This window comes from Brachionichthys hirsutus, chromosome 7, assembly GCF_040956055.1.
Source record: "Brachionichthys hirsutus isolate HB-005 chromosome 7, CSIRO-AGI_Bhir_v1, whole genome shotgun sequence".
In the NCBI taxonomy this organism is placed as follows: domain Eukaryota; kingdom Metazoa; phylum Chordata; class Actinopteri; order Lophiiformes; family Brachionichthyidae; genus Brachionichthys; species Brachionichthys hirsutus.
This window is the reverse complement of record NC_090903.1, coordinates 9,940,219-9,962,170: the sequence shown is the minus strand read 5'-3', so window position 1 is coordinate 9,962,170 and position 21,952 is coordinate 9,940,219. Positions and strand designations below refer to the sequence as shown.

The following is a 21,952-nucleotide window of genomic DNA, read 5'->3' as shown; positions in this document are numbered from 1 at the left end:
TCTGACTTTTGTTGTGGCGCCACCATGAAGTTGACATTTGTGCGTTTACGTGAAACGTTCCCACATCTGTTAGACAGATTGCCGTGACACATTCATTTCTCCCTCGGGATGAGTAATCTCTGCGGTTATCCCATAACCAAGTGTGCTATCATCTGGTCAAATCCTTTCTTCTGAATCTCTGAGCACATTTCCCATCCTCTTTTGTGTGTGTGTGTTGTTTTGTGTTAATTCGAGAATGACATGTCAAGACGTTATACACAAAGATGATGAATATATTTTTATAAAATAAATACACAGGCAAACGTGAAACCTGCTAAATTCAGGGCAAAAAAAAAGTCTGTTTTTTTTTTTTTTTCATCTTTTTCACACTGACATTTCAAAATCAACAAAAACAGCACAACTCTTTATGAGATAAGAAAATATGTATTTTTAAAACATATGAGTGCAACTATTGTGATTTGGACAACCATAGATTTCAAGGATGGGAAATTAAAGCTCACGTCCCAATCCTGAATAAATATGTCGATCGGTTTGCTACGATCTTCTTGGCACATGCACTTGATCTGTAGGGAAATAGGCTAATGCTGTATGTGCTCATATTATATTAACACTTTACCATTAGGCCGCACTGAGAGTTCTATACCCTCCTCCATTCTTTTGTACTGCAATAAACCCCAATATCTGAAAACCTGCTACCAGAGAAGCGTAAAGCGTTTCACGCATTTCATCTGCATGGAGAGACACCCCACGGCGAGTCGCGTTCCCGTTTCCATCGCCCCTGCATCACAAGCAGAATGCAGCGACGTTAATAGCTCCGCTGAGATGGAGGAGAGGGAAAATGAAATGGAATGAAACAATGTTTTTGTTGTTGGGAGGAGGAGGCTGCTGGAAGGGAGCACATTGCAGACCTTCCCCAGGGAGGGACACAGAAGAGGAGAGATGAGTCGGAGAAGAGAAAGGCAGCATCTCTTGTGTTCGGGTAAAAGCAGCGCCAGAAGCAGAGGCGGTGTCAGCGGTGGCATCAATGGAGCTGAAGTTCAATAACGTTGCACGACACTGTAGTGTGTTTCATAGATTCCAGTAGCTGCAGACACAATATACACTCATTTAGGAAAATAAGAACAATAGAGTGAAAGCAAAGTTAAAAACAGCAGGAACTGCGTAGCAGTCGTTTAAAATGTCTTCACAGAGTGGCTATATTGTTGTGACTTTGACATTTAAACGTAGCAATGATGACATTTATTCTCAATTTGAAGAGAATTACTCAAAATATTCACTATTAAGGGAGCCAGTCTGTCAAGGTTTGTTTTTTTTATGTTGGAACCATAGTCGCTGAAATAACTTCGACCGGGACGTATTTATTCAGGATATCTTGAACGTATTGGAGAGGAAATAACTAATAACGGGTGACATCATCTGACGCTAGCTGCTTTTCTGCATTGTAACCGGAGCAGCAGAAACGGCCTGTTGCTTCTTCTCACACTGAACAGGAAGAGAGTCATGCTGCTCTTCAACTACAGGAAATAACCTCTGTGCCGATGACGCAGGTCTCGGGGGGGGGGGGGGGGGGGAATGCTCAGCAGCAAGTTTGGTATTATTATTTTTTAGTTCTGCTGCATATTGTACAACCTGCAAAAGCATGAGCAGCGGGATTGTACTTTTTGCCATACGCTAACGTTAAGGATCACGTTCAACTCCAAATCATCAAAAACAAAATTGTACCGTATTTGATCTTTCCGAGCAAAAGTTACAGGCATCCACACATGATGTACTAATGCACAGCCTGTAGCTGCAGCTAGGCTAGACAGTAGGCCTGTGAGATCCGCCCCCCCCCCAAAAAAACCCAGTTCCTATTGTCGGCTTAGTTTAAGACCAGCATGTCAGTGGGCAAAAGGGGGCAGGGGGGGGGGGGGGGGGGCGGGTAGTAATCTCACATCTAGGGGGGATTTGGCTGAGATAAGCAATTTACTATCTGGAAGTAGAGACAATGGAGAAACGTGTCAAATTGGCTGTTCTGTTTCACTTCGGCAAGGCAAGAAAAACAGCGGCTGAATACCCATTAAAGGGAGGAGTATTGAGACTATTGGTATTGGAATCATCCAAACAGAGCAGAAGCAGCAGGAGTAGGCTGGTTCATCCCCTCCAGACCTCACCTGTCCTCTCACCTGAGAGTCAAACCACCAATCCCAGTCCTTCGTCTGCACCATAGCCAGAAGGGACATGAGACACACATCACCAAAGCGCAATAGGGCAGGAATAGGAGCAAAAATAACACAAACAGGAGGAAGCAATTACCTAAAACAGCTGGCTCCTTCGAAAGGTGCGCCTCCAAACCTCCTTTTTACGCCTGACCTTCTCACCCATGCCTGGAATCCGAAGATCATTTCCACCCCCTTGATTCTCTGTGTTACGAGTCTCTATAATCATATTTATTCATCATTTTAGAGAGAGAGGTATGTAGACCGCTTATGTAAACGGAACTATAAAAATATATTCCCAGCATTACACCATTGGGGCTAACTGGTTCACCTGAATTATTCATATCGATGTTCATAATAACTACTCCTAAAAGACACAAAGCAATAATTTTTGCTAAGCAACTGAAATCTCTGTGTTGCAGGCCTAAAGGAGAAGCTGCTGCAGCGTCTCCAACACTGTCAGCACTTTTCCCCATGTGATCGTAAAGACTCGTGACTCATTTTGGCCTCAGATTGCTTAGAACGGTGCCAAGGAAGTTTCCTCTGCAGGTTGGCTCGGCTCGGGCGAGGCGCTCAGAGGTCTGGAGGCAACTCAACAGTCTTTTCCACCGAGAGGAGCCAGCTGGATCGATTAAATAATTACAGCGTCTCCTGGGGGCCTGGAGCCGAGGCGTCGCTGACAGCATCGGCATAATATTCTAAAAGCCATTATTGGATTTTTTTTTAAATAATAATCACATAATCGGAATCGACTATGATTACTTTCTCAAGAGAAAAGTATTCAAATTTGATGAGTGACCCATGACAACCCCAGCGGATTGGTTTGCACCGCCCTCCATATCACACTGCGAGGTAATTTGCTGAATTAAAAAGTGATTGACAGCTGCTCCCAACCAAGCATTTTGGCAAGAATAGTTTTTTTGTTGAGAGAGGATAGCGTCCCTTCTTTAAAGGGTCATTTGAAATGATTGGCAATGACCCCGCCCAAGGTGTAGGTCTGCAGCCCCCCCCCCCCCAGTGGCTCAGCCTACGCATTTGTAATTGACTTGCAATGTTGCTTCGTTAATTTGTGTTGCATTACAATGAAGCGATTGTATTTGTCACTTTACAAAATTAATATCAATCCGTATTGATTACAGCAGTAATCCCCCCCCCCCCCCCTCCTCCTCCTCTTGGAGTCTGTGGAGGAGGTTCCAACCCTACAGTTTTCTATGTGATTTAGGTCTGGCCTCAGCGTGGCCGGCTCATTTCTGTGATGGAATCTCGTCCAGAAACTAAACACCGTGCCTAAGATGATTTTTTTTTTTTTTGCTCTGGCATCTATAGGTCGCCTCTGGATTTCATCTCGTCTCTGCTGCTGCATAGATGGCTGATTTGAAGCTGTTTGTGAGCTGGATCCTGCTGGATATGTCAATCCTGGTTCTGGATTGTTCCGTCTGGTCGACTGTCCAAACTTTTTACGCACAGCAATGAAGTGCTGAAGTGATTCCGTTGGCTATGTAGGAACTTTTCAATTATTACAAATTGAATTTAAGCTCATTCTGTGAGTAAGTTTAATGTTTGTTTGTTTTTTGCATACGTAAGAAACAAGAATAGACACACCCTAACTTTATTACTTGAATTAAATACACCTGTGGCAGATGATCGTCTTTGTTTCATGCTTGTTCAACTCGTTTTTCCAGCTTTGGCAGGTCACCAGGTCCACGTGCATGTTTGATAATAAAACGCTTACATTTCGGTGGATTCTCAACAAATATCTAACCCAACAAATTTCACTTTTTCAAAAAAAAAAAAAAAAAGAAGCAAACAGGCAAACCAAACCCACTAATGAAACCTCTTTTCTGAATACACATCTTACAAGAAACTTCTCCCATTCACCCACGCAGAAAATACACATAAATGTGTTATGTAACGCACACGCACACACACGCACACACACGCACACACACGCACACACACACACACACACGTGTACCACTGACACTCATGGCCGTACAAAGCTTTCACCTCCCACTCACTAGCCTGGAAAATATTAACCTTTTCGTCTCATGTTACCTTCTCGCCTAACTTTGCGCATCGCCTTCACATGCCTGCAGACACATGTCACATCAGGAACTGTCGTACGTACACACAGATTCATGCACACCGACAACACAGTCGCTCAAGCGGCTCCACACATCTCAGGGGAACGTGAGAGAATTCAGGGAGTGGAGCCTTCGTTCGGTCAAAGAGGACCAATCTGCAGGAAATGACAATCATTGACCCTCCCTTGTGGCCGAATGTATAATCTGAGTCTGAAATCAGTTGGAGGAAGAGAGAAAACAGGGAAAGTTAGCCGAAGAGTGAAATGTATCGGTGTCTATAAATAGAGGGCCGACGTTTGAAATGATTCTGAAAGGCGTGCAAGTCATTTATTATTCAGCTGAAACGGCTGCCTTTTTATCACAGCAGAAAGGAGTGAAAGTAGCCTGAATTCATTTAGATTCATTTCCTGCAGCAATAGCACATTTAAATCTAGCGACCTGCTTCACTGTGCATTTAGTCTTGCTAGTAAATATACTCTCATTTAATAAGTCACAGGTTTTAGAGCGGTAAGAATTTTTTGAAAGAACACAACCGAGACTCTGCTGCAGCGGATAAAGGAACAAAATGAGCCTTAAACTGATCAACTACAGGATTATAAAATATTCCTGTTCCCTGTAATATGAATCACTTGCGCAAATACATAACCAATCAGATCAGCACCTAAACGCCATGGAGCTCGCTGCACTCCACCCTCAGATGAGGGGTGGGGTGGGGTGTGGGGGGGGGGGGGTTAAAAGTACCATGCAAATACTGCAAAAACCTTTATCTAAGATATATTTAGTACAACCAGCAGAGACTATGAAAGACTGCAGCATTAACCAAAACAAACACTACGTTGTGAGCTCGAAGAAGAGAAGAAGCGTTTTGCACGGGCCTCATTCATAATTCAGAGGCGTCGCGGTGATATGAGAGAGGAGGACGCATCTGTCTGTGTTACGCCAGCGTTGCCTCTCCGTTGCATCACCCTGCTGGGTGGTTAATACGCCGCCTAACAGTTGCACTCTGGATGTGGCTAATTTCAGCCTGGGGGGGGGCTTTCATTTGTCACCCGGCTCCTGTCTTCCAGGCCTAGGAGAGCCGCCGTTTGTCACGTTACTTGTGACTGTTCAATGTTCAGCATCACAAGTAAGGATGTTATAAACCCTCGGTGATAACTAACCCCCCCCCCCCACACACACACACACGTATAGCTGTCTCCCAACACAAAGAGAGGCGCATGTGCCTTATTACACGCACACGCACACACACACACACACAGCTGGCTGATGGTCTGTCTGACCTAGTTTATTTCTGTAGGCTGCTCTAACGGATGGAGCGAGTACGGTGTATTATCTGACTGCATCTGATTTGAGTTTCTGCCCTGTCACTGGCAGATGGCACCAGAGGTCGAGAGCGGGCCCGCTCCTAAGCTCCACAGCGTGTGAGCCATATAGATATATACATGTTTGCATGCACCCAGAAAGTTTGCACATATATAGGAGGTACATAATTCAGAAAAGCTGACTTACTACATGCAAATTGCACGCTATATGAATATGAATATGAATGAATGAATGAATATATTTATTAGATAGAATGTTAGAGTACAAGTACAGTCACACAGTAGCATGTTACAAATAAAGTCAAACATCCTGTCTAAGAGGAGCATTTCAAAAAAGCCCTTGCGGTCTTGTTTCCGTTGAAAGTTCTTCCTACATAAATCATCCACAATTAACAATACAAATTTAACAATACAAATAAAAATAAAACCAATATTGATGCAACGTAACATTAGAAAAATAATATAATATCAAGTTTAAATACTACAAAAACAAACACAGATACACACTACGCAGTTACAGTTGGTGGCGCAATTAAAGTATTTCAAAGCTCACTTGCAAAATACACCTTTTATGTATCTATTCACTGTTTGCAATGACTAAATGTCACCGCAGTTTAAAAAGCTCAATCTTCAAATGGTGCCTTTTACTCTAATGCACAGTGGGGGTTTGGACACTTTTTACTCCGGCTGTAGTTCACAGACAGGCGGCGAGCTGCAGGGTTTGCACTTTTCACTCCTGCACTGTCGGTGCACAATAGTGAGGAGGTTGTGAATCACACGGTGGTAACGGTGAGTGTTCACATGCAGTATAGGCTCTTTCTGCCTCACACATTTTACGCACATGCGTGAGCACGCTCTCTCTGGAAATCACAGAGGAAGTGGACCGAAGCCTCGGTACTTGATCATGTTTTATCTGATGGAAGCCTCTGTCACGGTCGCTATCATTCGGGAAGGGTGTGATGCTGGCTTAATTGTGAGGCGCAAATGGCGAGCTTACGCCATATTACAGAAAATAGCCGTTAGTGTCGTAAAAAAAAATATAAGAAATTCAAGCCTAAATCATAAATGTCTTCATGTGTTGCAGAACACACACACACACACACACACACGCACACACACACACCTACACACGGGAGCTTTAAGGTGTGATCCGATGTTTTCGACTTTCACTTTAGCTCGTACTGTAACTCCCTCCCCTCCAGCTGAGTCTCACGCCGGCTGCACATCCCAGATGTGCTGACATTTATTTGAATGTGTCACGTTTGTGTTTCAACATCTGGGCTACATGAGCCCCCCCCGTAACAAGTTCCTGTGTCATGTGGGATTAAAGACTTTTGGCACTTTTCCATAAATGGTGTCGTGTATTAGCTGTACACTCATGCACACGGGAGCCACTGGTCATTATTCGGGGACAGGAAACATCAGGGTGTGCTCTCACTCCTTCTCTTCTTGACTCTTTCTCTCACATGCACACACACACACACACACACACACACAGACACACACAAAACCGTTATGTAAGGGTGTGGGGACATTTTCCATGCGGTTTGAGTGGTTGAACTTGGCAATTGGAAAGTGTGCTAAAAGATTCTGACAGATATGCTCTACGTAAAAATTAGTCGGAGGCCTCGGCGAAGTGTCAGGTGAAACTTGGCAAAAAGTAAAACATGCCTGTGACACCAAAGAATGACTTTTCAGCGAGTGTCGGTGAGTCGAACTCGTTCCTCTCCTGTTATTCACTTTGCTCCAGTTTCGCTTTTTCCAAGGTTAAGTTTGAGTTCGATGTCGATAGCTTTCAATGGTGCATATTTCCACTTAAATATAAATGAGAGCCGTTTTTCTAAATACAGTAAAGTACACGGTGTACTTCAATTTGTTGCTGCACCAGAGAGCTATAGTTTCTTTCTACTGTCAATATGATTGAGGTTTTGATCAACAAATAGAGAAGCTTTAAATAAAATATATTCACCAACATGCACTTTATCACACTTGTATTTGCTCCTTTATATGATGCCATAACTTTTCCTCGCTTTCGGTGGGCTCTGTGACCGTGACAAGGATCCCCCCCCCCCCCCCCCCCTCCCGCTTCTCTCCAACAATTGTCATGCCTTCCTAAAAACCTGTTAGCTGCCTAACCCCTTTTCTTGTCTCAGCCAGAAGTGGAACCGACAGAAGCCTGAGTGTTTATCTATGATTGTCTACAGTTGTGAGCGTGCGCTGTGAATGTTCTGTGTGTGTGTGTGTGTGTGTGTGTTTGTGTGTCTTTTTGGATGCTTGTGGATCAGAGCAGTCAATGTTGTGCGTGCTCGCTGTGTGTTCTCATTTGATGGCTATCAGTGTTTGTTTGGGGTTAAGAGCGCCCGTCTCTGAGGGTGTTAGTCGGGGTGGGGGGGGGGGGGGGGTCATCTAAACTTGATCTATGGGAGAATCACTTGAGAGGCAGAGCCATAATCTGTAGCTGGCTTTGTGCGCCCAGATTAGAGCGATGATGTTTTAAACCTTTCTCATGGCCGCAATATGCTTTTGCCTCCCTCTCGGCTACTCAGTGTGTGTGTGTGTGTGTGTGTGTGCGTGCGTGTGCCAAGAGATCCTCACAGCTGGGTTCATGAGAAGGACACCTTCTTCACTATTTATGAAATGGGGCGCTTCAGCGCGTTATCTGAAGCGGCACACGCTCGTTCTATTCATCTATGAATTTGCCATCAGCATGGTGTGACTATGCCCTATCTACCCTGGTGTTTGAAGGGGAACATCTGATAATCCTAATCCCTCCCTCAACCCCCCCTCCCCCCCCCCCCCCCCCACTGAATTCTGTCAAATCAAAAGCACTTTTAAAAAGCTCTGTCTGCTCTGTCTGGCTGAATGGCAGGTCCTAAATGAAAGGATGGCCCACACTTACCTGCCACTGTGACTGACATCCATTAGACCCGCCCCCCCCCCCTGCACTTCTGCAGAGAAGAATGACAGGTTAAATGTAAACCATGCAGGGAAGCAGGTGAGCATCGACCTCTTCAATAATCTCATCTGCGAAGGCACTGCTGGCCTATCTGGGCTACTTTAGCTCGGGAGGTTCTTCTCCAGCGTTCACTCTCCGACACAAACATCCATAAGGGGCAGCCGCTCCAGAGAGAGAGAGCAAAAGGACGTGATGGACCAGCCAAAGAGAATCATCTGGCCTGCTTGTGTCTACCGCCCTTGTTCTTGGCGTATACGGATGTGGCAGGGATGAGAGGAGCGCGGCTGACTGTCAGCCATCAGCGTGAGGATTAGGGGCTGTCATCGGCAGCCATGGGCCTCATATTACCCTCCTAATGACGCGAGATGGAACGGGATGAGAGCAAGGTAGAGGAGGAGGAGGAGGAGGAGGCTTGGGGGGATGGATTACCCCCGTTCTAAGATTTCAGGGTAAAAGTCAGGTAGAGAACAAAGCCTGTCAGAGTAAAGTCTGATAAATGTGGATATTCAGGAGCGCACAAGTTCACACGAGAGCCCTGCAGCAGGAGAACAGCTCGCTTTGTCACAGAGAACCACGCTGAGGTTCCTGTCGTACAACGAGTGCATCACCTCTGACTGTGTGTGTGGACGATCATTTAGTACAACAGACACACACACACACACACACAAGCGGTGTGCGTTTATGTGTTTGAGTGGGTGCGTGTGTTTAGGAAGGGGAGGGGTCTGCGGCGACAGCAATGCACTAAATGTTTCCATGTGCTTCTGTTATTCATGAAGACACATAAACACACACACTGACGAGCATGCCGGCATATCCATGTCTACGCAAACACACGCACGCACACACACGCACACACACGCACACACGCACACACACACACACACACGGAGCTCGTGTGACTCATGAGGTGACTCAGGTCTTCGCAGTCGAGTAGCATGTGAAATCATTTACTGTATGTTCATTAAAAGTTGGTCCAAGTCATGACGAGAAGCACTAAAGTGGATTTCCACCAAGTCGATCTCGCCAGATAAACCGCCTCTGCTGCTCTACTTGTTTTCAATCACGTCCTTTCTCCTTCCCCACTTCCTCCTTCAGAGTTCCTGTGCACCGGTGCAGGGCAAGGGTTAAGGTTGGTGCTTTGTTTTTTGTTTTTTTGAGTCAAACTATATATATATTTGAAGTTTTACCCAAGAGATGAACCCATATCTTTGTATCATAAAACCAAAGCAGGAACGGCTTTATTATTCCTCTTAATATTCTTTCAACAAACGCTGGGTGTTATTCCAACTTGAATTCAGTGGATTCATTTTTTCTTTTTAAATAGGGGGGGTGTTTACATGCCTGTGCTATTGAACCACCTCGCTTGATAATGAGAGTGAATGCAAAATAATCACAACTTTATCTCATCCAAAATCACGTGCTTTATGACTATATTGTTTGCACGTACTCCCATATTAGGATCATGACGCCGGCATGCTCCGGGACTGATGGAGCGTTTGCTGGTTTTCCCTCATCAGCAGACCACCGTGAAGATAAGGAGAGGCTCTTTGCATGTAAGAAGACCATAAGCGTGAGCTTGAGAGTGGGCATGCAGAAATGTTGCGCCTGCCGTCCTGCCTGGAATCATGTGGGAGGCAAAGAATGACCTTGTTCATGCTGTAGTATATTTAAGTGCAACGGTCTACAAATGTGGGTGTGTGCACTTTCTTTCTTTCTTTTTTTCTTTCTTTTTTTTATCTCCACAGGCTATCACTCCTGTTGCAACAGAGGCCTTGGTAACCTACACTGCCTGTGTGTGTGTGTGCGTGCGTGTGTGTGTTCAGGCTTTTGTTTAATTTCTACTTCCTGTTTTATTCTTGGCCTAATCCAAACGCAACACAGCTGTGCAGTGAGCCAGAGAGAGGGTTTGGGGGATGGGATGTCAGGGCCTGGCGAGTGCAGTCAAGCTACCAACAGATGGAAGGGAAATGGGGTTACCAGCTTGGGCTTATCTTCTCTTTGTAGGCCAGACTGACCCCCAGAACCTACCCCCCACCCCCCCACCTCCTCATTTGGACATAATACGATGCTTAAATCTCTCTTTAGTTGTCCCCCCCCCCCCCCCCCAGCCAGTACTTTAATTCATGCCCTATGGAAGGACACCAGTGCGAGTGATGAGTTCATTCATCTTCATCCATCACCGGGTCAGGGGTCGTATCTGGAGCCGATCCTCGCATGGTAATTACTGATGTGAGTCAACGTTAGGAGGAACTAGGTTGACGTTATAACGCCTTCCGATTCCTCGCCTTCTCTTTTCAGGAGGGTTCAGCGGCACGGCGACCAAAAATGTGAAACGGCCCTGCTTCGGTTTGTCTGATTGGGGCTGCTGTGTGACAAAGAGAAAAATAATTGTGCTACATATCCAGGCTTCAATGCTTTAGACGCAACGTGTGATATCCCATAATAATCTCATTACTCCACTTTGATCTATCGTTTAACGACATTGGCTCTCGACTGAAGACAAAGTGAAGCCACATTGATCTACGGTTCATGTCAGAATCCCTATTTTTATTTTTAGCCTGGAATTAAGGTGTGAAACCCTCAAACAGCTCAGATTTCTCAAACATCTATTTCTCCATTTGTGTCTCCAATCAAGTGTTTGTTTTTTGTTTTTTATGTAAAAGGAAAAAGCAAATGCACATCTTGTTGAGGAATCGATGTTCTAATCTAGATCATCTCAGATGCTGCTTCTCCACTGGTGTCCCGCCTGCCCGGGGTCTCTCTGGGTCTCCACCCAGCACAGCACATTCATTATTAATGGAGGCATCTCCCCTCTACTCTCCGCCCGTTATCGTCGGGCCCCGCCTCATTTGACACTGCACCGGTTGGCTTTGATGTCTCTATCAGCACAGAGACCCGGGGCCGGGGACTGAGTCTTCATGGAGCAGATGGGGATTATGCGACTGCCTGCATCTGGAGGGAGGAGGGACTTTGTATATGTTTAATTCATATTTTATTTTATTATCAGGAGAGCGGCCCATGCTTCAGTCAGGGTCTAGCCACTCGTATCACAGCGACATGGTAGATAATCCCATTACTCTTTCATTTGCACGATGCTGCCGGTGGAGCAGACCCGTCCATCGAAGCCTCGAGTTCATCTCATGGCGTTGGCGGCCTTTTCCTCGCACCTTGATCAACCAGCAGCAGCTTAGGCACGGAGCGCTGAGCTTGGTATGGAGTCAGGCTGTTTTCAGCTCACAGATCTTAAAGCCTTTTTTTTTTCTTTTCGTTTACTCAGTTCAATGTTCAGGAAATTGTTCCTTTGCGAAATGCTTAAAACGATTTCCCGTCCTCAAACTGCTCAGTAAAAGATCAATTCTGTGGACTGAAATTATGAGGAAAGCAAATTGTCATTTTCCAAACGGTTCACATTTTCACACCAACCGCTGCCACAGGTAGACACTTAGATGCTGCTCCGTTTAACCTTAGTAATGCTTCCGTCCACAGCCCCCCCCCCCCCCCCCACCTTGATTTGCAACGCTGACCTTTAAAGCAGGAAGCAGAAGCATCGACATTAACCTTCAGTCTCAAATTCAAGCTACATTTCTGTATTAAATTAGACCGTACAAACCTCTGATGACTGAGTTGAAATTATTTTTTCCATCTGCCAAGAACAAACAAAGAATATTACATAACCCTCTGATGTCACTTCTGAGCCAGCCTCAAAGCACCGGGGAACCCCGAGCACATCTAAATGCTGCGTCCTTTTAAGACGAGCACTGCATATATTTAATAGGACTGGATGCCAATCGAAATACGTGCAAGTAAGTCCCCATTTCACCTTTGACAGGAGTGCTAACATTATTGCAAACACGCGTCTCCCTGCAGTTTTGTGTATTATACTTTTATTATCTTAGGATAAAAAAAAACATTAACAATTACATGGGATGTCTTGTTCTGCATAATTTAACGTATACACAGTGGGAACAGGAATGGCAATGCTTTAGACATCATCGCAGCCTCTTCATAACCCCCACCCAGCCACCCACCCCCAACCCACTGCCTGCATGCAGTTTGCACTGCACAAAGACCAAAAGTCACGTGAGACAGCCTGCAAAGAGCACAAGAAGCATTCACAGTAAAGGAGGAGAGAATGGAGGGGAGGGAGAGTAAAAGATGAGGACTTCTGGGGGGGGGGGGGGGGGGGGGCGTGAAACAAAGTGACTGCAGCACTGGCCTTGGTTCAGACAGGAGAAGGAGCAGCATAGTCCTAGCATATCAGTCTATCTTCTCCCACATTTCAACTCCCGTCTCCTGATTGTGGTACTCTTACCATTGTCTTTGACACAAAAAGTTTGTTATATATGCATGTATATATGTATATACACATACACATGTGGGTATGTGTGTGCGCGCGCAAATATATATGTATTTATACATATATATAAACACACTTTGATAGCTACAGCACCTTTTCCCATGGGGCAACAGTGTCAAAAGCTTGCACATGGTACATGGCCATGCCAAAGGAAAATAAAATTAAAATAAACAATATATTGGTCAGGATATTTATCTTTTTTTCCCTATAATTGGCATTTGACATGGTGATATTCTATTGCCGTCTGGGGGGGAGGGGGGGGGACAAAGGTTCTTCTTTTGAGTTATATTCAAGTGTTCTCCTTTTTTTTTCTCTGGTGTATAATTTCTTCTTTTCCTGCTTAAAAAGAGTTCACACTTTTGTGATTTGCGTGTGACGCTCTTCGTCGAAAGGTTCATTCTCCGGATCAGAGTCAGTGGTGTCAGAGTATCGATAATGGTCTGGCTCGTTGTCGCTAACGTCCGGGGTGACAGATGCTGAAGTGCTTGCGTCAGAGTTGGGCTCCTCCAAGGTTTTCGTGAAATACAACTTCACCTGGAATTGCACATCAAGGCTAAATTCAGTCTGAGCAGTTTGGAAAAGAGACAAAGACACAAACACCACGGCGCCGTCCATAAATTGCAGACGCAGTAACACATCTGTAATGTGGCCAATAGCCAAATGAAACCTTTACCTTGAAGTTCGGTGAGAAGTAGCGGTTAGCTTTATCTTTGTTGGCCTTGTCCAAGTCGTTCTTCGTGAGCGTCAGGATGAGGTATTCCCCGTCGCTCTCCCTGCCGGTTTCCTTGCAGCTGTCCCTGCATTCGGTACTCTGTGGCTGGCCTTGGCCCGTTGCCGGTACCACCTGCTGGCACTCTGCATTGTTCACTGCCCCGTTCTCCATCTTTTCCCTGCTCTCCTCTGGTCCGGGGATGAAGAAGGTGTTCACCCAGAAGTGGAACATTTTGTCCTGGAGGGCAGCGGTGAAACAGTTAATGAGGACACTCAGGAAAATACTACTAAAACAAACTGTTAACGTTTACAGTTACATATTGGCTCAAGATGCATTATTTTTTTATACATGCTATGGAGGAAATGACATTCGGACACCTTGAAATCCGCTTTTCATGAAAAAACAAATATTTTAAAAAGAAACTGCTACAAATCGTAGTTAATTTCTGTGTAAAGGTTGGTAAAAAAAGGAAAGAAAAAAGTAGAGTTTTACAGACATACCCTAGAAAAAATTAAAAATCTCAGCCAACAGAAACTACATGTTTCTATGGAAACAAAAAACTAAATTAGTGTCAACATCAAACGGTCACAAAGCATCTAGATGATGTGGGTCTAAAGTTTGGCAACTATAGAATAAGGTATGGCAGCTATGCTTCAAAGATGAACAATCTTTAGGTGACAAAAATATGATTTGGAGAATTTGTTTTAAAATATGCATCTATGTTTTCTGTAAATGACTCTTATTGACCAACAGATCCGTCAGGACCAATCAAGTGACGCGACAATGAAACCCCATAAACTCACACACACACACACACACACACACACACACACACCACTACCAACCTTCTTCATCATCTTATTCTGTTTATGGAAGAACTCCACTTTGATGTCGCCGCAGACGGGCAGCGGCTGGGGGAATTCGAAAACCATGTGCTTGTCCTCGCGCCGCGTGTGAGCGGGGTTCGACGTGTGAATCTTCACTTTCAGCTGGTAAACCACAAACTGGGGATCTGGAAAGAGCGTCGACGGCGCACAGGGGGGGGGGGTCGGGGGTCGGTGATATTTGTGAGTGGCAGAGATAGACAACGCAAGGAAAAAATGTGACAGAAATGAAACGAGAACAAGGCAGGATTACTAGTGTTATTACACAGATTTGACAAAGGAGACAGCACACCATCAACCCCCCCCCAACCGAGTAAGTACAAAACATTCTAATTTAACTTAGGCAGGAGAAAGGGAAAGTAAGACAGCTTCAAATATAACACCCAAAGAGACCCACAACCACAGACACAGGACCCTATTCTGACAGACCGGCCCGGTTCGGTCTTGGACCGGCGCCACGCGTTGCCTATGGAACTACAACCTTCTAGGCCGGGCATGAATCGGACAGCCCATAAATCTGTGAGCTGGTCCCGTCTGCTTTACACCACTCCTACGTCTCTGGGGCCATATCAATACAAAATAAGTGATATAATTACAACAATGGATAAAAGGCTCATTTACCCCAATGCCAATTCCCTTTCTTGAAGCCCTGAGGGGTCGGCTCGCTCCTGTTTTTAACGGTACTGTCCCCTTAGAGAGAGAGAAGGAGATGATCACAAACGGGGGCCTGGCAGTCGCCTGACAAGCACAGCAGGCACAAACACACGAGCACTCCACCCCCCAGCTACAAATGGGGGGTGGGGGGGATTTATAGTGAATAATAGTGAATTTAACAAAAGAATGCAACTTATGTTGATGCTTTATAAATTAACTGCCGAGGTGAGCTGACACCCGAGGCAAGACAACGGTGACGCGTGAATGTACAGACGAACTCAGAATAGGGCCTTTTTTTTTTTTTATGAAAAAAATGACATTATAAAGTGAGAGTTATGAAGAAAGAAGAATCAATGCGGTTGTGGCTGCTCGGCTCCGTCAGGTGTTAGGCTTAAGAAGCGGCAGCAGTGAAGACATGCTTCAGATACAAGCACAGCATAGCTGGTGAGCACCCCTGAACAGAACAACGGCATTATTTGACCATAAACAGCTTTTAAACTACAAAACTGGATCCTATTCAGCGACAGAATCAATGCATTCAGAAAACACGGACATAAAGCAGGAAGGAAGTCAGAAAATTTAGCTTGGAAACATGAAAAATTACATTGCATCCAATATTAATGATAATTCTACACGACATTCTACAATCGAGTGGGACCATTTGAGCCGCGAGCAAACCTGCAGCGTTGAGAAAATACTCGCACTGACTTATTAACACTCAAGTACTGCGATGCTGCTCGTTCAAATACAACGGAGCAGTTCTTTTACTGGGTCGCAGGTTACTTGCTGCGATCGATCGCTCTTACAGCAACATTTAAAAAAAATCTGTGCCCCACGATGCTGGCCTGCTTTAAGAAGACTTTTTTTTTTTAGTAGCAGCCGCGTCTTCATCCAAATGATCCCGAAGGACCTACCCCCCCTTGTTAAACTAAGTGACCCCTATAAAACAGGGTGAAGGTCGGGAAGAAAACGGCATCCCCAGGACCGCCACCGCTGGGGCAGCACGCTGCAACGATTCCATAATCAAACCAATTATTTCATGAACAATGTTTTAGCCTCCACGAGTGATGAGACAGATATTTACGGTGCTTACATTCTTAAATCACATCTCTTTGTGTTACGTTAGATAATCATTAAATGTTAAAACAGATTATATATATATATGCTTCAGCAGATTTGTGAGTTAACACAGTGGTGCATTTTTCAATTTCACCGAGTATAGAAAACGTTTAGGTCAATAAGAATCATCCCTCGTGAGTTCCAAGGCCAAAACTAATGCAGAGGATGCGGCGACCCCTCCCTCGGCTCCGTAAACCCGCTGCAGGTCTGCCGCAGACGGACCCGTGGCGCTCGACTGCAGCGTGGGCGAGGCCGACAAAGCGCACGCTGCGTCCGAGGCGCTCGCTCGACCCGAACGGTGCCGCGCGTGCCCACGTCACGGCCTGGAGTTAAAGTTGAACAGGAGTGTGACTCACTGCAGGTGCCCCCGCTGAACATGGGGAGAGTCTCAAACACCATTTTATGGAAGAGCAGCGGCACTGGCTTGTAATCTAGATGGTTCTTCAGCAGGTGATTGTAGTAGATGACGTAGCGCCGCTGGCTCGGGATCGTCACTCCCTGCATGGTCACAAATGATTAGAGTTTAAGCGCAGCTGATGGCTTTGTGTGTCTTTGTGGCTAGAAGCAATAAAAAAAAAATAACATTAAAGTATTCTTTCTACCAACAATTAAACATTTCCAAAGACCAGCTCCTTTAGTCTGAATATTTTCACACCCCCCCCCCCCCTCCACCTGACAATGGAATTTGGACAAATGCTATATTTTAACAAGAGTTGAACTATCAAAGAAAATACAGCACGCTGACTAAATGACAGCGTAAACAATCATGAAAATCAGCCTTTTTTTTTTGTTGTTGCAGAAATTGATCCAATGATTTGCAATGACGTAGTAGCCATCGATAAACCTCACCTTTTTGTCCCTTGTCCTGACCTCACCGTAAAATTCAAGAGCTTCTTGGGCCTCCTTGAATTTACCACGATGGAGGAGATAGGCGCAGATCATGACTCCGGTCCGGCCCTTCCCCGCCTTGCAGTGGATGGCCGCCACATGATTTTCATCCTCGCTGAGCCACTGGTCCAAATCTTCGCAAAATGGCTTAATTAGCTCCAGCCGAGGAGGATTGTGGTCTTCGAAGGGGTACGTTGCAACTGACGCACGACAGGTTGCAGGCACAAAGATGGAAGCACAGGAGGCGGGGGGAGAAAAATCGGGACAGGTCAGAGAAGACAGGATGGGGAGGAAGACGGGCCATTTCCTGAGATACATTATTTAAGAGGGCAATACGGCAAAAAAGAAAGCCACCTACCTCGGGAGTTAAATTTCATAGGATCATAGTTTCTTTCTATGCAGCTGAAAAAGGGGGAAAAAAATAATTTAGGGGCTGCACAGAGAGAGAAAACAAAGAGAATTTTGGGTAACACTTACAGGTTGTAGATTTTGTAATGGTTTTTATGCTTTGAATCCAAAAACCTGTTTGCGGGAGAGAACACAAGGCCAGAAATGTATTAGATCAGCGGGTATCAGAGGGATCCTGCAGGCTCTTCCAAGGAACGGGAAATATTTGTGCACGTCTTAAAAAATAATCCTGACAAAATAAGAATATTTAAGTAATGGGTTCCATACAGATACTGTTATAAAATATCTAAAAGCCAAAATCTATTTTTTTTATTTTAAGTTGGTCCTTGGTCTCATTTGTCTTTTCTAGAAATCCCATGATGGAAGCGGAGACGGGACGACTCACCGTACGACATCATCTATATTGTTTCTGTAAACGCCTTCAAGTCTTTCCGCAGGAAACCCCATAGCAATGATGTTTGGGTAGATATCTAGTCAGTCAGGAGTCAAGGCAATTTACTGAGACACCCGGCACGGCATCTTTATCTCGAAGATCTTGCAGGCCCACCTACGCTTTCAAAACACCTTTAGAGTACAATTAGAACGCAAAGACGTGTAGCAAGAGAGTCAAAAGGGTGTAGTTCTGGACAGAGGAGAAGCAGGCGGAGGACAGAGTGACTGCTGTCCACACGCGAGCCGCTGCTCCTTGACCTGTATTTATTTTTAGAGTCCAGTTATCTTGGGAGGATTGCAAATGTTCAGCATCTCTCCCTTTCAAGAGCAGCCAAGCCAATTTGGATATCTGGCGGATTTAACACAGGAAAAGAATCACAAGAAGAGGAAAGAGGCAAGAACTGCCTCACGTGATCAGACGAGGTGGTCCATCTCAGCCCTGACCAATCATACGGCGACATCCATACAATCTCAAAGCGGCACATGAAGGCATGTCGCTGTGAAAAGAATAATTGAGCTGACATCCATGTATTTTAAGCTCTGCTTCATGCCCACCTGTAACTGAAGTCCGCCCATTGAAATAAGCTGCTGGATTTCAGTTGAACCACCGACTAAAGGGCAACCTTCTCGCACACTTCCTGAGCCATGGTGTCAGAAATAGACAAGCCCAATAATTCTGATTGGCTATGTCTTCATTTTGAGCGAATTATACCCCCCCCCCCCCCCCCCCAAAGAGTTCAATCACAACTAGTCAAAAACATTTGACACATATCTGGTCCGGCTCACTGCAATTCTCAACTTTGCTAGTACACCTACACACAAGTAGTGTTGAAACACAAGGACAACACTTTTCCTAGCGCACGTTCGCAGCTCGCTGTTCGATCCGTACACCTGCTAGCACACGAAATGTTGACACAGCTAAGATTAATGCCGTTTGAATCATTACCTGGGGGGAAACAACAAATATCTTCAACAGAATCCTGAATCAAACGCTGTATCAAAGGGAAACGTCACAAACACACACACAGTGATGTGTATGTGTGTGTGTGTGTGTGTGTGTGTCTGACGTTTCAGGCATGCCTTTTCTTTAAGCCAGTCCTGCTTCAGCTATACGCACATGCCCAATCCACAACGGAGAGCAAGAAGAGGGGAAAAGGGAGAGTGAGAACCGGCAAGCGAGCGGGGCGGAGTGGGGGGGGGGAACAGGAAAGGAGGAGAGCAGAGGAAAGGGGGCAAGCAGAGGGAGGACGAATTAGAGTGGGAATAGTCCAGAGAACGAGCGAAAGAAAGGTAGCGGGAAAGAGCGAGAACTCAGCCGGCAGCGCCGATACAAGATCACTGGTAACTATTTTGAGGTCAATTCCCAGAACTGTGATACAGCATTACATAAGTGGAGAGAGCCCACAGTAGAGCTACACACCATGCCAAAAAGGATAGAGATAATTCCAAAGAGCCCACGTCCACATTAAATGAGGGCATTGAGCTCAAAATGCCAATTTTGAAAGGCATGGTCCCCACAAACCTGCAAAGTGGGGGCTCATAGCACTTCTACCACCGAAACACACAACACGTTTTACCACATATTAAAACCTGTTCCGCCTAAACTCAGCTTTCAAATCCATCTTTAGAGACAATATATAACTAAAAAAACACATTTACCACATTTATGTCCACAATTAGAGCCATTTTGGAGGGGGGGGGGGGATAATATGCCATACAGAATCTAACACGCTTGCAAATTCTAATAATCTTCATTTTGAGTCATTTGACTCAATTTTTTCTTTAAATAAATAAATTCCGAGTGTTTTCAGAAACGGGTTAAAACAAACTCTAATCACACTTTCCCAGCTAGAAAATGGTCACGAGAACTTTGCATGTGCACGATGTCGAAGTCGTGTGCGCATCCATCAAACCCATAACCAGACCCACCGTCACACATCAGCTTGTGCATCTAAATGGCGACGGATGAAGACGTGCACTATTGCAGCCCCACTTCAAGCAAGAAATACTAAATTGACCAACTTGGTGTTTTGTTTACATCACTACGGAACCGGCCCAAATATTACTAAATGGGACATTAGTTAAGCAAATGGAGACAAATAACAGCTCTATAAATAAAGATGAGTGATGCTCACACAGGTGAGTCTAAGCTTACATCAATGAGTCTCGTTTTGTCCCCCCATCCTTTTGCATTATAATAAAATATTACCATAACTGTGTATGTATGTTTATAAGTACACGCACTATTCATTAGTACACTATTCTCTATATCTGCCTTTGAAAAAAAACGGAGCATTTCTCACCCCCCAGGTCAGGCCCGCCACCGGGCGCCCGGCCCGACACCCCGTAGTTTGCAACACAAATTAATCGACATTTATTCGTGCTCGTTTGACAGATCCACCATCTTCCAGGCTGAATGACAGTCCAGCTGCGCCGTCTGACCGACTAGCGCGAAAGCTAAGTAGCAGGGATGCTAACCGTCTCTCGTTACTCCCCGCAGATATTTCTGGCTACTGCTCCGCCAACAGTACAAAACGCACCAATTCCACGTTATTAGTCGATATCTGGGGTTCCGTGGAAATGAGGAAAAACACGGGAAAGGATACATGTTAAGTCCAGGTCGAAGCCATCCTCCTGATACCTCCTTTTGTTCCGGCTGACCATTTCTTTTATAATAGCAGCCATTGTAGAGGATGGCAGGAGTCTATATCGTATCAATGATGGAGACACAAGATTTCTGCTGCCGAGTGTCCGGTCGTGGATGCGGCAGCCAGTTGGTCTTTCTCTCGGTCTCTGGAATTAGCAGGTCCCTCGTAAGACGTGCTAGCCAGCCAAGCTAGCAGTGGCTGTCGTCAGGATTAGACAGGCTTCCTCTGGACCATAAAGACGGGCCTTGCGCTGCTCCTCCGTGCAGGCCCGACCTTTTTTTTTTTTTTCAATCCAGAAATTCGTCTTGCAAACACTCCCAAAGAAAATACATGCAGTTGTCCTCAGGGAAAAAAAATCTTTAAAATGTCAGACACGGCTCTGGTTGGTGGCGCAATCGCAGCAGCGGCGATTGCGAGCGGAAAGGCAGAACTCAACGATTCCAGAAACCCGTATCCAATCACTTAGACGTAGCTAGCTCGCTAGCTAGCTGGCTAACTAGCAACAATAGCTAGTGCTACCCTCTTTTTTCGATCAAAAAAGGCTCCTAACGGTTCAACATTGTCATCCACGGATTGCAAAAAGAACGCCCGAGAAAAAGTGCCAGTCTCCGCCTTAACCTAAATACATTTTATGCAAATAATTAAAATCTGCAGAGATGAGATTGACAATTTCGTCCCGTGGAATCATCTTTTCCCTTTCCACTCGCTCCAGCTGAACTCTCAGGCTCCCATCATGGCCTCCACCGAAGGAAAAAAAGAAGGTAGAGCAGGCTGGGACTTTAGAACAAATATCCCTCCGCCTGTACTATATAGTTCCACTGATCGATTTAATAATGAAGATGCAGCATTAACTAAAATGTATCAAATAATACATGTTAGAGCTCAGCCAATAATCACAGACAAAAACAATTGTTTTAACGTTGTTAAGAGTGAATACTGAGCTATTTCGTTCCCTGGCGGAAGGATTAAGCGAATCTGCATGCGACGTTCCCTTCTGTCAAAGTGATCACGTGTGCCTGTAATTAGGGAAGTTTCGAATTTAATGTCATTTTTCGTGGTTAAAACCGTATTTCAGGATATAGAAAACAAATAAATACAATAAATCTATAAATACACGAATATTTTATGTTTACAATGAAGCAGCATAAATCCAACGCACACACATCCATTGCGTTCATAACATAGTCTCTTTAAAATTAATCCGGAATTTTATTAATGCTGTTAATTGTGAGACATAAACATCGGTATTTACATCATTTTCAATGCGGCACTGTGAAAAAATAACAGAAA

The 21,952-nt window shown here is 45.0% G+C and overlaps 1 protein-coding gene across 2 annotated transcripts; it reads right to left on the bottom strand.

Annotated features, from left to right (window-relative positions):
* Positions 1 to 12,427: 12,427 nt before the first annotated feature.
* LOC137895590 (phosphatidylinositol 3,4,5-trisphosphate 3-phosphatase and dual-specificity protein phosphatase PTEN) lies at positions 12,428 to 20,699 on the bottom strand. 2 transcript variants are annotated; one of them, XM_068741079.1, is made up of 11 exons: positions 20,621 to 20,699; positions 17,968 to 18,052; positions 17,652 to 17,696; positions 17,533 to 17,576; positions 17,136 to 17,374; positions 16,643 to 16,784; positions 15,135 to 15,203; positions 14,475 to 14,641; positions 13,786 to 13,866; positions 13,591 to 13,728; positions 12,428 to 13,451 (listed from the first exon to the last, which is right to left on the bottom strand). In XM_068741079.1, exons 1-11 carry the CDS (start codon positions 20,697 to 20,699, stop codon positions 13,269 to 13,271), a joined length of 1,272 nt encoding a protein of 423 aa, XP_068597180.1. In that variant the 3' UTR covers positions 12,428 to 13,268. The 2 variants fall into 2 exon arrangements, with proteins under 2 accessions (XP_068597180.1, XP_068597181.1); XM_068741080.1 differs by lacking the exon at positions 15,135 to 15,203.
* Between the last annotated feature and the right edge of the window lie 1,253 nt (positions 20,700 to 21,952).

Bases quoted from the DNA above. Each gene is read 5' to 3' on its own strand.
- LOC137895590 (XM_068741079.1), bottom strand. From the start codon at position 20,699: ATGGCTGCTATTATAAAAGAAATGGTCAGCCGGAACAAAAGGAGGTAT. The intron at 16,785-17,135 runs GTGAGGTTTATC...GTGACCATGCAG, and splicing joins TCAGGACAAGGGACAAAAAG to GGAGTGACGATCCCGAGCCA. The intron at 15,204-16,642 runs GTGAGTCACACT...TCTCTCTCTAAG, and splicing joins GTTCAGCGGGGGCACCTGCA to GGGACAGTACCGTTAAAAAC.